General features: G+C 62.9%; 1 protein-coding gene across 4 annotated transcripts in view; it reads left to right on the top strand.

The window, feature by feature from the left end:
- The window catches only part of COL18A1 (collagen type XVIII alpha 1 chain), a 96,323-nt gene that overhangs the window by 65,638 nt on the left and 15,779 nt on the right, over positions 1–14,906 (top strand). For all 4 annotated transcript variants that reach the window (XM_081234888.1, XM_081234887.1, XM_081234886.1 and 1 more), the window contains 16 exons: positions 580–669; positions 1,499–1,546; positions 3,256–3,385; positions 5,813–5,889; positions 6,267–6,443; positions 6,761–6,787; positions 8,149–8,211; positions 8,298–8,384; positions 8,691–8,744; positions 8,899–9,057; positions 9,881–9,943; positions 10,804–10,830; positions 11,928–12,059; positions 12,411–12,473; positions 13,747–13,773; positions 14,585–14,620. In XM_081234888.1, the coding sequence (XP_081091014.1) occupies positions 580–669; positions 1,499–1,546; positions 3,256–3,385; positions 5,813–5,889; positions 6,267–6,443; positions 6,761–6,787; positions 8,149–8,211; positions 8,298–8,384; positions 8,691–8,744; positions 8,899–9,057; positions 9,881–9,943; positions 10,804–10,830; positions 11,928–12,059; positions 12,411–12,473; positions 13,747–13,773; positions 14,585–14,620 (1,260 nt within the window). The remainder of the gene's footprint in view (positions 1–579; positions 670–1,498; positions 1,547–3,255; positions 3,386–5,812; positions 5,890–6,266; positions 6,444–6,760; positions 6,788–8,148; positions 8,212–8,297; positions 8,385–8,690; positions 8,745–8,898; positions 9,058–9,880; positions 9,944–10,803; positions 10,831–11,927; positions 12,060–12,410; positions 12,474–13,746; positions 13,774–14,584; positions 14,621–14,906) is intronic.

The following is a 14,906-nucleotide window of genomic DNA, read 5'->3' as shown; positions in this document are numbered from 1 at the left end:
AGATCTCGGCTGCGATTCAGAACCTGTGGTTGTGTCACCCTCTGGGGAACAGGAGACCTCATGGCAAAGGCCCCGGTGCAGCCAGGCTGAGGTCCTCGGCCGTCGTGCCATCCCAGCTGGTGGTGGCCCTGCCCCAGCGTCGGGCTTTCTGTAGGAGCGGGTGTCCTGGTCTTCTCCATGCCTGCTGCCCCGACTTCCCCCCAGCCAGTGCCGTCTGCCTCGTGCCCCGAGGGGACACCACCTCCAAGGACACTGCACACTGCCGACCTGTTCTCTGCACTGGGACCCGAGAGATGTTTGTGCTGTATCCTGGCACCTAGTGTGGGGCTGGGACCTCGGAGGGAGCGCGGAGCCTGCGAGAGGGTGATGAGCATTCATGCTGAAGAGGGAAGGAGGGAGGGAGTGAAGCCACCCGCTGTGGTGTCCCCCGCTGTGGTGTCCCCCACTGTGGTGTCACCCCTGGAATTGGCCTCAGACGTGCCGGACTCCGAGCTGGCTGCAACTTGAGTCGGGGTCTCCCTGCGCCCTGGGCCTCCTGCCTTGGGACCCCTGGTGACCTACCTTCCCCCCTGTGTTCAGGGCTTGATCTCGGATCTGAGGCTGCGTGAGGACCCCCAGGTGAGCCCCCTGCATTGCCTGGATGAGGACGAGGAGGACGATGACGATAGGGTGAGTGGCCGCTGCCTGGGCTCAGGCAGGGGGCTCCCTCCCCTCCCCCACCTTGTGGGAGGAGGGACTCAAGGCCGGGAGTGGGGTGGCCTTGCCTGGAAACCCAAAGTAACAGGACCAGAGAGGTCTCTTTTGAAAGTTGCTGCTTTGGGTCAATGTTACCTGGGATTATGTTTCTATCTACCTGTAACCTGAGAAAGAACCTCCCTTGCCTAGAACTTTCCACATAGAAACACTTACAGAACCTAAAGGTTAAAAATCACCCCTAGAATAGCCAGTTGGCGATAGAGTCACTAGTAGTCACCAGAGCAAAAAGTGTGTGTGTGTGCACGTGTGCAGTAGTGTGTGTGTGCAGTAGTGTGTGTGTGTGTATGTGTGTGTGCACACTGTCCCGTGGGACCTAAGGCAGAAAGCACACCAGTTCTGGCGTGGGAAGGACAGACGGGCAGGAGACCTGTGTCCCCAGCGCAAGCCCAGGTCTCAGCCGTGTACAGGGAGCAGGGCAGGCGAGAGGGGGCATGACCTTCACGCTGAGTCCGAGCCCCTGAGGGTCCCTGGGCGGGGCCTCCCCTCTCGGCTGTTTCCCAGGACAGCGTCCCAGGGACAGGATGACCCGTCGAGAGGAAGGAATGCGTTCTGTGCGGGTCTGTGTGTCCGGCCAGTCGCTGAGCTCGCTTCCTGCGGGCCTTTCGTTCTAAGTGGTCTGATGGACACGTGCCCTGTCGAGGACCACCCTGACCCCCACACCCAGTCCGCCCTCTCCCCCCGCCCCGAGCTCCCAGGGGGCTGGGGGCTTCGGTCACCGGCTTGTTTCCTGTCAACCCTGCAGGCATCAGGAGACTTGGGCAGCGGGCTTGCGGAGACCTGGGAGGAGTCGGTGAGTACCGGGGCCCTCAGGGTGTGGTGTCGGGGACATGTGTACACACGAGTGTGTGAATTCTAAGGGATCCCTGGGCGGCCAAGACAAATTCCCGCTGGAGATGGGGGACCGGGGCTCTGGCTGAGTGGCTGGCACGCCTTCCGGCTGAGCCTCCTCTGGGGGGGAATGTTCTCTCGAATCCGGTGTCTGGTCCAGACCTCGTGCGGTTGTCTGAGTGACCTTGGCATCTGTTGCGTCTCCCGTCAGCTTGTGGGGCCGTAAGGGACTAAGGGGCCAACCCTGCTCCGTAGCCCACACGGCCCAAAGCCACACACAGGGCTGGGGGTGTCTCGGGAGTGACAGGACCATCGCCTTCTCCTGTTTGGACAGATCACCTCCTCCTAGGGCTTGGGAGTTGAGGGACCGTGATGGGGCGGAGTGCTGAGCCGCCCTGGGGTGGGTGGTTGGCGGCCCCCCGCACGCCGGGGACGCCGGGGCTCCCTGCACTGGCCAGAGCAGCTCTCGGGAAGCCGCGCTGGCTCTGGCGCCCGGCCGCCCCCTGGAGGGTGTCAGAGGGTGGTGCCCACGCCGGCCCTGCCGGGGGTCATGTGGCCTGTCCACTCCTCAGCCATCTCCACCCAGGGGCCCTGGGCACAAACTACAGCGACGGCGGTGTCCCCGCTGTGCCGGTGCCAAGGCGTGAAGCACTGCAGCCACGGGGCCTCTCTTAACAGACTGGAGGCGGGGGGGGGCAGCCAGAGGTGGAAAGGGTCATCCGGCCTGCGGTGCGCTAACTAGGGAGCCGTCCCGCCAGCTCCTGCTTCAGAAAGTCTGGCCGAGGCCACAGTGAGGGAGGCAGGAGGGGCCGTGCGGAAGCCTCTGTGCGGGGCCCAGCCTGGTCCAGGGCACCCTCGGCCTCTCAGCGCCCCCTGCGCGCTCTCTGTGCTCCTCAGTGCCTCTGCCCTCCCCTGCCCACGGGGTCTGGGGTGTCAGTGGCTGACCAGCTCCGGGTCCCTGGGGACCCTCCCCATATCGGAGGGATGTGGCTGTAGTGGGGGAGGCCTGGTGTCCAGCGCTGGGTGCCGCTTGCCCACCGGGCAGTGGGGGAGCCCTTGGACGGGCCTCACAGGCATGCCGTCCCGGGCACCTGGACCAGCACCGTCTCCCGAGCACTGTTGCCAGGGAGCTCGTGCCAGGTGTGGATGGTTGGTCACAGGAAGCGTCTTCAGTGCACCTGTGCCCACGTCCTCGCAGCTCCGGGTGCCTCTGAGGACAGGGAAGTGGGCTTACAGAGCAGGGCCACCCCTCCCCTTGTGCAGTGAACGCAGAGGCTCCCTCCCTCTGGGCTTCCGCCATGGTGACGGCTACGTGCTGGTCACTGTCCGGACCACGGGCAGGAACTGGGGTTCCCTGAGTCTCCAAGGGGCCGTCCTGGGCCCTGCAGGGAGAGGGGGGGGCCGGCGCTCAGCCATCCCTCCAGGTGTGGGGGGTTTGGGGACTTGTCGACTTGCAGGGCGTGGAGACCCCCATTTCCAGGAGAAAATGGCTCTGGAGGGGCCTAGAGCTTCTTCATGTCTGTGACGGAGTCTCTGGTGGCTCCTTAACTTCCCTGAAGTGCGTAAACATCTCTTTTTACGACCAAACGCATGTAAACCTGACAGCTTTGCCGGCGCTCATGGGCCACACGCGTCGCTGAATAACAGAGCTGCTTCCCACTCTCACCCCAGGGCGCACCCCTGGAACCCAGGCTGCCCGAGGCTCCTCCAGTCACTTCTCCACCCTTGGCCGGAGTGGGCAGCCAGGAAGATTTCAGAACTGAGGAAATTGAGGAGGAGACCACGGTGTCTTCATTAGGAGGTAAAGCTTTGCTGGGGTGGTGTGAGTGTCTGTCAGTGGGGTGTGCGTGTGCATTCAGTGTGTGCGCCCAGCACGTGTCTGTGTCCTTGTGGCAGAGGAGGGGCTCCCGTCCGTCACACGCACGCCCCGCTGGGGAGGGCCCATGCATGCCCCGCCCCCTCGCTGCCCCGGTGGCGGGTCCTCAGCTGCTCCGTGGACGTGGTCTCTCCTGTGTTTTGTTTCTCACTTTCTGCTGCTCCTGAGGGATTTGTGGGACCGTCCCAAGGGTGCTGCTACTTCCCAGCCTGGGGACAGCGGGGTCACTGGAGGATGTGAGAGCTGGTTTTCAGGGAAGAGGTGCAAAGGTGCCTCTGCTCAGGCCCTCTGTGAAGTAGGGCAGCATTTGGGGGCTCAGGGGCTCCCCCCACGCCTGGCCCAGAGGGTGCACAGGCTCGGACGCCCGGGCCACCCTGGGAAGTGGACCGTGTCTTTGTGCACAGCTGCCTGTGGCCGTGTGCAGGTGCCCACGAAGGTTGCTGCTTGCCACAGGGCCCACGTCTCCCTTCAGTTGCTATTCCTGCATCTTCTTTAATAAAACTCTGTTCCAGTCTCACGCCCGATTTCTAACAGGCCGTTTGTTTTCCTGTTGTCAAATTCTGAGGGTCTTCTGTACACGACTCCTTTGTCACATATCCTCTCCGTCTGCGGCGGCTTATCTTTGCGTTTTGTTAATAGTGAGTTAGAAGAGCACACGGTTTTAACTTGGATGAAATTATCAGTTTGTTCTTTGTGGGTCTCGGTGTTGGTGTCACGTCTGAGAAGCCGGCCCAGTCTTAGGTTTTCACTCGGGCCTGCGATCCACAGGATGTAGTTCTCGTATGTGGTTCCAGCACGTTTGTTGGAAGGAGGGTGCTTCGCCTCTGCGTTGCCCTGGGCCTTGGCTGAGAACAGATGTGCGCATGTGCCAGTCTGTCTGGACTCTCCTCCATTCCGGACCCTGTCTCACCGTCTTCACAGCTGTTGCACACGGTCCTGATCGCTTGGCTTTATGATAAGCCTGGGCTCAGGTGGTGTGCGGCCTCCAGCCTTGCTCTTCCTTTACGGAGCTGCTTTGGTGTTCTGTGTGCTTCGCAGGCTCGTGTGAATTTTCGATCCGTGTGTCAGTTTCTCCTAGAAGGGCTGCCAGGGTTTTGACGCTGCAGGTCAGTGTGAGGACAGGCCTGGGCGTCCAGTTAATGTTGAGTCTTCCGACCCCGGACTCAGGATCTGTCTCCTTTGGCTTATTTAGGCCTTTGCTTTCTCGGAGCGACATTTTTGCGGTTTTAAATGTTTCTGAGGCAGGAATTTTAATTTTGTCTTAAATCATGCTAACACAGGAAGAGGCCTGGGAGGTGTCCTCCCAGGCCAGCGTGGGGCAGGATGGGGTGCCCTCCGGTGGCTGACTTGTGACTTGGCAGGTCTGTGGGGGTGGGACGGGGTTGGCTGAGGCGATACCCCAGCAGGCACCGGCCGGCTCGCGTACTGAGCAGGGCAGGCCCAGGGGTGGCTGCAGGTGGGCATGGGGGGCTGTGGCGCCGAGTTCTTCTGGAAATGGGCACGGACGTCCACCAGAGCTGTGCGACCCTGGAAACTGAGGTCCTGTCCGGCCCCCAAGCTCAGCGCCCGGCACTGTCAGAGTGAGATCAGGACCTCGCAAGGGCACAGACCCCTCAGGAAGCGGGACGTTGGAAAGCGGCTTGAATCCCGTTTTGTAATTGACTTAGTGGTGCTGATGCTATTGGATGAAAGCTTTGGGGGAACAGTATCAAAGTCCACCCCCAGATTCCTGTCCATCACAAAGGGGAGGCGCCATCTTGCACCCAGTGGAGGGAAAACCCGCAGACGGGGGTGGGGGGACGCGCAGGATGATGTGTCGGGCCAGGCGTCCGTGCCGCAGGCACTCGTCTCTGTGCTGTTTTGTTGCTTCCCCAACGCTGTGGGAACTGTCCTTAGCTTGGGCTGAGGCTGGCTTTGGCCGGATTTGGCAGGTGGACCGACCCTCCACGGGTCCTGGAACCGCCACCATCACCATCCCCCAAAAGGAAGCCACAGGGACGCGGTTGGGCGCAAGGGGAGACTTGGGTTAGGTCACCGCACAGAACAGCACTGCACTTCCCATGTGTGAGCCGGGTTCTCGGAGGCCCTCGCTCCCAGGCGCTGCCGCCTGGCACTCAGGGGGGAAGGGTCGCGAGGATGCCGCAGACCCTCAGACGGTTCATCGGGAGGAGAAATGGGAGTGCAGGGGACGGAGCTGGAGCCGGGGCTCGGGGCCCGGCCAGGACTGAGCACCAGGCGGGGGCAGCCTGTGCTGGGGACGGAGCTGGAGCCTGGGCTTGGGGCCCGGCCAGGACTGAGCGCCAGGCGGGGGCAGCCTGGGGACGGTCTGATGGCCATCTCTGCCTCCTACAGCTCAGACCCTCCCCAGCTTGAGCACAGTCGCCACATGGGACGGGAGCGAGTGGAGCCCTGGGGGCAGCCTGAAAGAGGTGAGGTCGCCACGGGGACCCCAGAGCAGGCGGAGCCCCTGCTCTGCTCACTGGGGACCCTGACAGTGTTCTGGGGCTCCCGGCCGTCCTCTGTGCCCCCCTGTACCCGTGGGCGTCAGCAGCACTGGGTGTCCACGGCTGGGGACGCTCCCCAGCCAGAGCACAAGGGCGGGTGTAGGGGACGCCGGGCAGGCAGACCTCTGTTGGTGCTGGCACTACCATGCCGGCCCCGTGTGCGTCCACAAGCATGTCCCCTTGCCTGTCCCCTGCGCCTGTCTTGTCTGTGTCCCCCTGCTGTGTGATCCGGGCCCAGCCCAGGACGCAGGCGAGCGTATGTGCCCCCGCCCCAGCCTGTACCCTCTCCTCTTCGTCCCCAGCGAGGCCTGAAGGGGCAGAAAGGAGAACCAGGCGCCCAGGGCCCCCCCGGCCCGGTCGGTCCCCAGGGTCCTGCAGGCTCCGCCGTGCAGAGTCCCGATGCACAGCCTGTTCCCGGGCCGCAGGGACCCCCGGGACCCCCGGGGAAGGACGGCGCCCCCGGAAGGGATGGCGAGCCCGTGAGTACTGTCTCTGTTCGTCCAGCCGGGGGTGGGGGCTTGGCCAGAGGGGAGAGGGCAGCAGGGTCCTGGGGCTCCGGACGGCTGATTCCTTCCCTGGGTGCAGCGGGAGGGTGGCCGGCGGGCAGGCAGAGCCAGCCCAGGGCCGTGGGCGGGGACGCGGCCACAGGGCCCTGGACGGAAGGTTCTCAAGCCCCGTGCAGAGAGCCACCCTCTCGGAGCAGAGGGCTGGGGGGACAGGGGTCCGTTTCCACGGTCAGCTCGGGGGGGGTCAGGTGTGATTTTCTGTCACTGATGGTTTCTCTCCCACTTTCCAGGGTGATCCTGGCGAAGACGGGAAACCTGTAAGTTGCCTTTTCTTTCAGAACCTGTGTTATCTGTGACATTTGCATGAGTCCCCAGGCTCCCTCTCTTCCCCACCCAGTGGGGTTACCCAGTGACTCTTTTTAAGCTCAACAAACTGAAGAGATTTCAAAATGAAGCCATTTTCAAAATGCAACTTTCGTTAAGAAAATATAAGTCTAATGGTTGATAGAGAAATATAAAGTTATGCGTGGGTATTGAGACGTTTAGGCTACCAGGAAACAAAGAAAAGGAAAGAAGTAAAAGTAAAGCTTCCAGATTCTTAGAGGTGAGAGAGAAACAGCCTGAAGTCGGGGGTGGGCGGTGGAGCGAGGACACAGCACGTAGAGAAGAAGAGAGACGCTCGCAGGGGAAACCACAGGGGCCTCCCTGGTGGTGCAGTGGTTGAGAGTCCGCCTGCCAATGCAGGGGACACGGGTTCATGCCCTGGTCCAGGAAGATCCCACATGCTGCGGAGCGGCTGGGCCCGTGAGCCATGGCCGCTGGGCCTGCGTGTCGGGAGCCTGCGCTCTGCAACGGGAGAGGCCACAACAGTGAGAGGCCCGCGTACCGCAAAAAAAAAAAAGGAGAAACCACAGGCTCGTCAGCCATCACAGTGGATAAGACAGCTTCTGTCTTAAGACAGTTTGGATTTTTAAAAATCAACAAATGCTATTCGTTGATAATAACAATAAAATGACACAAGAAGGTTCAAATAAAGATTTGTGAAACGACCCACAAATGGTGACGGGAAGGCAGGGAGGGAGGCTCTCAGGACTGAGCGGAGACCTGGTGGACGCCCGGGGGGACATCAGGAAGGTCGGCGGGGACGTTTCATGTGGACTCAGCCTGTCCTTCATCGGCCTCTTTGCACTTGAGGACCAAGCTTGGCTCGGTCGTTGCGGGAGCCTCTGCAGAGCGGGGTGCGTGTGTGTGCACGTGTGGGATCCAGGGTCCGGTGACTGGATTTGCCAGCTCCTGGATCGGGGTGCGCTGGGGCCTCGAGCCGGACGCGCCCTGCGTGCAGACGCTCAAACACATAGGGGGCCGTTTCAGCCGCGCGCGGACTCTACCCATTCACACAGGCAGCACCCATGGAGGCACTCCTGTCCTCAGTGTCCCCGCAGCACATGCGAGCCAGCACACACGCGGCGGGCAGTTGCCACCGTCTGGCCTGGTGTCCCCGGGACACCGAGGTCACCTCTGCGGGCTGCTGCTCCTGGTGGCGGCCTCGCATCTCCGAGGTTGGCGGTGCCCCGCTGTGGCCCCCATGATAGGCACAGAGCTGTGTGTCAGTGGTGGCTTGGCCGGTGACGGGCACAGGGTCTTCTCCTGACCGAGCCTCCTGGCTTCTGTCTTCCAGGGGGACACCGGGCCTCAGGGCTTCCCAGGAACCCCGGGAGACATGGGCCCCAAGGGCGAGAAGGTGAGAGGTAACCGGCCGGGCGTGGGGCAGGCGCGACCCGAGGTGGGGCTGTGAACCCTGGTGTGACAGGGGTCTTCTGTTCCCAGGGGGATCCTGGGGTCGGGCCGAGGGGACCCCCAGGACCCCAAGGGCCTCCGGGGCCACCCGGACCCTCCTTCAGACATGACAGGCTGGTGAGTCCTCCCTCTTCCACCCCGGTCCCACAAAGGGGCCTCTGGTCGTGCTCGGCTTCTGATGCCGCACTGCTCAGGTCCGGAACCGGCCTCCCGGGGGCGTGTGCAGGCCTCGGGCACTTGGCCCCTGCGCTGCCTCGGGTGTTTTCATTGGGGGTCGGGGGGCTCGAGGCCACTGTGACAGTCCTGCACGGTTAGCACCAAGGGCCGGTGCTGGGGGGGGGTACCTCGGGGCAGGGGTGTGGCCTCGCCGGCTGACCGCAGGTGGGCCGTCTGGGCTTCTGGTGACTCGGCCTCTCCCCTCAGACCTTCATCGACATGGAGGGGTCTGGGTTTGGTGGCGACCTGGAGAGCCTCCGCGTGAGTGACCCTTGGCCGGGGTGGCCGCTGCCCTGACGTCCCCAAGCACCAGCGGAGCCCGTTGGGCGGTGACGAGGCCTGGCGGGGTGGGGGGCAGTGGGCCTCCTTCGGCCAGTGCTGCATGCAGTGACGGTTCTGTGTTTTCCGTGTCCAGGGCCCTCGAGGCTTCCCCGGCCCCCCTGGGCCCCCTGGCGTCCCAGGCCTGCCCGGAGAGCCAGGCCGCTTCGGGATGAACAGCTCGGACGTCCCCGGACCCGCAGGCCTTCCTGGAGTGCCTGGGCGGGATGGGCCCCCCGGGCTTCCTGGGACCCCGGTAAGGCCCGCCTCCCCTCACCTGCCTGTGTCCGCATCTGGGTTGGGGGGACAGTGAGCATGGGGCCTTCCTCCATCTGGGTGAAAGCCTCCCTCACCACCTCCATCCTCCCTGCAAAACCTTTTGGGGGGCCACCCGTCTTTGGGCCCCCCAGGGTGGGAGGGACCTCTGTGGGTAGCCCCGTGGTTCTGGCTGCCGAGCCGCTGGTGCCCACACGACAGCTGCTCACCTCCCTGCCCTTGCAGAGGCCGTCTGGGGGTGACTCATGGGACGGGGTTGGCCCTGATGCCTGGAGGATGGGAGGCTGAGAGGGGCCCACGTTTGGCCCTGCGGGCCCCGCTCCTGGCACTGGGGACACTGCACCGTGGCCTGGCAGGTGCCTAGAGGTGTCGCTGTTGAGATTGGGTCCCAGGAACCAGGGATGTGCACCTGGTTTTCACCCAGAAACGTGCTCGGGACACAGAGTCCGTGGACCACGCGGTTTCCTGCTGAAGGCGTGATGACCCTTTACAGAGAGTCCACGGCCAGTCACCAGCCCCAACCTCTGCACGCAAGGCCACGCCCTCCCCGCGGGGCTGGTGGCCCTTCTCATCCTCCCTAATTTGATTGGCGACTCAAATTAAACTAAAAAGGGGGAAGAAAGAAATACAAACCCGAACAGAGCTGTCCGACGCCCTTGACCGTGCACGTGGGTGGGTCTCCCGTGAGCTGTGGGACTCTGGGCCGTGTTCCGGGAGTGTTTCGGGTGCCGGATGCGCAGATGGGCTTCTGCTAACCCAAATCATTCTCTATCTGGCCTCACACTCTGCTCTTCTCTCCCCAGGGACCCCCAGGTCCTCCAGGAAAAGATGGGCAGCCAGGACAGGCCGGCCAGAAAGGCAGCCTTGTAAGTCACTCCCCCTGGCCTCCAGGGCAGACCTGACCTAGCAACGTGGCGTGTGGGTACTTGGGTGGTGTGGCCCCGGGTCAACAGAGGAGAAATGCCACAGGGCAGGGCGGTGACGGCTTTAGCCCAACAGGGAGCCGCCGTCTTCTCGGTCCGACAGCCGGGGAACCCTGGGCCTCCCACGCTGGCTCAAAACCGGCCGCTGGGGCTCCTGTAAAAATCCAGGACTTCACTACATAGTGCTGTTTCTCTATGATGACAATTGGCCTAATGGTTTTGAAGAATATCGACCCTTTACTTGATTTGGACATTTTATTTCTAGTTTCCATTTTGGTTGCATTGATAATGGAGAAACTTTCAAGGCTGCACAAACCTGTAACCAGGGCCCGTGGTTTCCATGTGGTTTTTCGGGGATGGACCACGGGAGATGCCCACACAGTCGTCTGGAGATACTACTTCCCTGTGATCTTCCAGCGAGAACCTGGCTGTTTTGGGCCCAGCAGAGGAGGCCAGTTTTAAGGGAACCGTTTGTGCTCCGAGCTTGCTGCTTTACAGCCATTGAGCTAGAAGGACTCTCCGCCTGGTTCCAGGGGTGGCGGGGGGCGAGGGTTGCTGCTTAGCGAGGTCAGCCCCGCCCCCTCCACGGCTGAGCCTCCATCCCCATCTGAAACAGGGGTGATGGCGGGAACAGCCAGGGGTGCACCAGGGCCAAGAGGAGACACTTGGAGTTTTATAAATAGTTGGTACAAGGGGAAAACTTGGCCTCATGGGTCAGGATAAAGCAGGTGAGACGCTGTCTGCTCTCTCTTGCTGCCTGCACCCTGGTCCGATCTGGAAGTAACTGTTCTCTCCTCCCTCAGGGCGAGGCGGGCGCCCCAGGACCCAAGGTACTGACAAAGCCCCAGTGCCGCTGCTCTTTCTGGACGGAATGGGCCCGCCGGCCAAGGGGGTGGGGGTGAGGGCATGGCGGCCGGGAGATCGAGCTCCCGGGCACTGATCGTGGGGTCCGGCCAGGAACCGCGTTTGTCCTGTAAGACCGTTTCCACTCGAGTTCTGGTTCAGATGTGCTCGGAGGCAGGCAGCCCTGGGGTCCCGGGGGCTGCAGCGGGGGAGTGGCTGCTGGCAGTCGGGTGCTGCTGGGGCCCCAGGGTGGTCCGAGTGGGTCCCTAGCACCATCACACAGGCCTGGTCCTGGGGACGCCGCCCCAGCTCCTCCATGAGCCAAACCGGCAGCCCTCCCAGGAGGGAGAGCCCGTCACTGGGGAGGCCGCCGTGGTGGTGCAGCTCCAGACTCGTCCACCGGGAAAACCCATGGGGAGGAGGGGGAGGATGACAGTGGGACTGGAGGGGCCTGGAGGGAGGGACGAGATTCAGAGTAGAGACTTGGGTGTGTAAACGCGCACACACATAACACGTGCATGCACACACGGCCATGGGCTTCAGGGATAAACGGGGAAAGCTGGTGAGATTTACAGTGAGGGAAAAGGCTACAGCGGGGGGTGAAATTCAGCAAAGGTGAGGCCAGACTCCACTTGTAGTTGGAGATCCTGGACACCAGAGTTAGATGCTCAGCTACCAAGGCCACTCAGACCTGAGAGACGGGTCTCAAGTATCTTGACTGAGATGCCTGGGCTGGCTCCAGTCACAGACGCTCTCATGGTTCCCTCATCCCTGTGGCAATGGGGTCCTGGGCCCCCTGCCCTGCTTTCGCCAGTGGAGTCTTCCCCCCTCCGGGAAGGAGTGTCTCAGGCCCCCGCCTGGGGGTCTTGCTTGGTGGTTTCGTGTTAAGTGGATAAAGTCTGGTGAGGCCAGAAGAAAGAGGTGCTGTGGGGTTTGCGTAGCTCCTGGCTGGTTGTTCACCCCCCTGGCTCTTCAGATGTAAAATGCTCGTGAGAAAACACTGGTGCACTGGCAGTGCGGTGGCGCCTGGGGTTTAGGGACACCCGAGGGCCGAGGGTGATGACCTTCTCTCCCACCTGTGCAGGGAAGCAAGGGAGACCCCGGCCCCATTGGCACGCCTGGGGAGCACGGCCTGGCAGGACGCCCCGGACCAGCAGGACCACCAGGGCCCCCGGGCCCCCCCGGGCCCCCAGGCCCAGGACTCGCTGCGGGGTTTGTGAGTACCTGCTGCTCCTGGCCCCCAGAAAGCCCGGCTCTGCAGCCCCAGGTGCCCTCGGGCACCCACACTGACCGGCACTGCCGGGCAGCAGCCAGACTGGTGCCACCCCTGCCTGGGCTCCTCCTGGCTGGTGACAGAGTCCCCACATGTGAGTGCTGAATGGGGGGCGTTGGTAGCCCCGCATGTCCGCCCTGCCGTCCCCATGACCCACCCAGCAGGGGCCCTGCAACCGTCAACCCCACCCTCAGAATCCACCCGCTCGGGCGTTTGGGTCCTGCCCAGCCTGGGGCAGGTCTCTTCCTATGAGAAGACACGCAGACCCTGGCATCCCTGTGTGTTCTCCTCCAGGACGACATGGAAGGCTCCGGGGGCCCCTTCTGGTCGACAGCCCGAGGTGCCAATGGGCTGCAGGTACTGCAACAGAGCTGGGCTTGGTCAGCTTGGGGGCAGGGCCGCCTGGGGGGGTCCGGGGGAGCGTCCCTGGGACTGGCCTCCAGTGGGCCCAGGAGCAGCCCTGCAGAGCCAGCGAGCCACCTGCCTCCAGGACACTGTCCACCTCGGGGCCACTGGTCTCCAGGGTGGGGAATGCCACTGGTGGTGGAGCTGAATGACCACGGGGCAGGATGGGCCCCAAAGACAGGTCTTCCTGAGAAATACTAGTCCAGTTCTCTTTATGGCCCTAACTTTGGGGAAGTTACACAGTTTTGACCTGAGCAGAACTTTAGTTAAAGAAAAATGGGGACACTTTTCCTGTGAAAAATGGATGGATTCCTATGAAATCACACCTTGTTGTGCCATCGACATGCACTGGTCAGGATTAGGTCCAGCTGGCGCTCCTGGCGTCCAGAGGTAACCGAGCTTAGACCGGACGGACGCACGAGGGGCCATCCCGGGGGCAGGATGCCTGGGACAGGCAGGGAGAGGGTTCCCTCCCCCAGGAGCCCGCGGGGCCGACACAGACCCCACTGGGGGTCCTTAGGGGACCTCGAACCAGTGTCCAGCTTGGCCCCTGGAGTCTCAGCCCAGCGAGAGGGTGGTGGGACGGGCCTCCTGTCCTGAGCACCACTGATGAGGATTTTCACTTGGGCAGAAGCTAACTCTGGTGACATAGAGCAGTTTTGCCCCTTGAAGTTGAGTGCCTTCCCCTTTATGCGTTGGAAAGGCTTAGTTTGGGGCAGTAGCTGTCGGCTGCCTGGGCATCAGGTGAGATCGGAGCCAAGGGGACAGGGCAAGGTTGCGGGGCAGGGTCCCCTCCTCTAGGTCCAAGGACGCAGCTCCCATGACGCTTGACCCCTGGAGGGGTCTGTGGGCTGTTTCGTGGCCTCAGGGTGATGGAGACCCTCGGGTGGGGTTAAACCAGCCAGTGCCCTGGGGAGGCCAAAAGGCAGCATCCCATCCGTTCAAATGCATTTGTTTCTAGTTAATAAAATGCCGGTTTCTCTGTGTTGGGGTGACTTGCTCATGCCCTCCCCGCGGCCAGTTTGTGTGCCATCTGTGGGACACCAGGTGGTGCCGAGGACAGGCCACCTCTGGTGGGGTTTCGGGGTGTGCGGGCCCCTGTTGACACAAACGCCCTTTTCTTGTATTTTTTATAAGAGGGGCTAGTTTTCTTGGGGGGAAAGGCTGTCCCCCGAGGGGCGGGAGCAGCACCGACCCGGCCCTCTTCCTTCTCTGCCCCCCACAGGGACCGCCTGGCCTGCCTGGAGTCAAGGTCAGTGAGAGATTTGTTAGCCCGGGGGCGCCCGCCGCTCACCCCCTCCCCGCCAGGAGCTACTGCTCAGTGGCCCCCAGTTCCTCGTGGGAAATTTGCAAAACACAGAAAAGCCTAACGGGGAGACGATCCCCAGAGCTCGGTTCAGGGGGTAGCGCCGTCCCATCTTTCTAACCCCGTGAGTCGAGACCTCTGGCTCCACACGTGCCAGGTGTGTGCGGACTTAGGGAGAGCGAGGGGCTCAGGGAAGGAGCCCCCAGCCCGGGGGGCAGTGGCTGTCGCCCGGCAGAACCTGGGTGCTTCTCTCGCTGCCGCTGGCCCCGCCTCCCTGCTTGGCCCTGCCCCCTCCCCGCCCCTGGGGGACAGCAGCTCCCACCCGTCCCGGGGGGGCGGGGGGCGAGGGCAGGAGCAGCCCCACCCTGCTCCTCCGGCACCCGTGCGGTCCGGGAGTGCAGGGTTCCCCCGCGGGCCAGCTGTGCCACCCAGTCTCTTAGAGCGTTCTGCTGTGATATGCAAACCTTTGAGACAGTTGGAAAGATGGCTTTTTTAGAAGGACGTACTTCTTAGCTTGCTTGAACCGTTCAAGGTGAAGTCACCTGAGTGCTCCTGCTTCTGCGGGAAACGGTGGCCTGGCCTCCAGAACAGTCCAGGCCGTGTGCGCTCAGCGCGTGGGTGGGTGCAGGGCCCGGGGCCCTCAGCTCTGAGCTGCGGGGTGTGGCGTGGGGACCACCTGGTTACCTGAGGAGGGGTGGGCGCTGCCTGGGGGCTGGGCCAGCGCTCGCGGCCCCACAGAACCCTTTGTCCATTTTAGGGGGATCCTGGAGTCATGGGGCCACCAGGGACCAAGGTAAGAACAGTACCTGGGGTTCAGGAAATCCACAGTCGTTAGCAGCCCTGGTCTAGGGTGCAGGGCGGGGTCCCCAGGCTGAGACCAGGAGCTTGGCTGGTCCCCATTGCCTGGGGCCTCAGTAAACAGGGGTGAGTCCATGCCAGGCCCAGCATCCTTCTCCCGCTGTCCCCCTGTCCCCCCGGGTGCCCCCAGGTTTGCCTGTAGGACAGCTTTCCTCCCATCCCCGCTCCGCAGCAGAATCCTCTGAGCCCTGCCCCCTCCTCTGCCCCACGGCGCTCCCCAG

Source organism: Mesoplodon bidens (genome assembly GCF_964165515.1).
Source record: "Mesoplodon bidens genome assembly, chromosome: 5".
NCBI lineage: Eukaryota > Metazoa > Chordata > Mammalia > Artiodactyla > Ziphiidae > Mesoplodon > Mesoplodon bidens.
The sequence above is the reverse complement of the archived record's forward strand: the minus strand, read 5'-3'. Positions and strand labels throughout refer to the sequence as shown.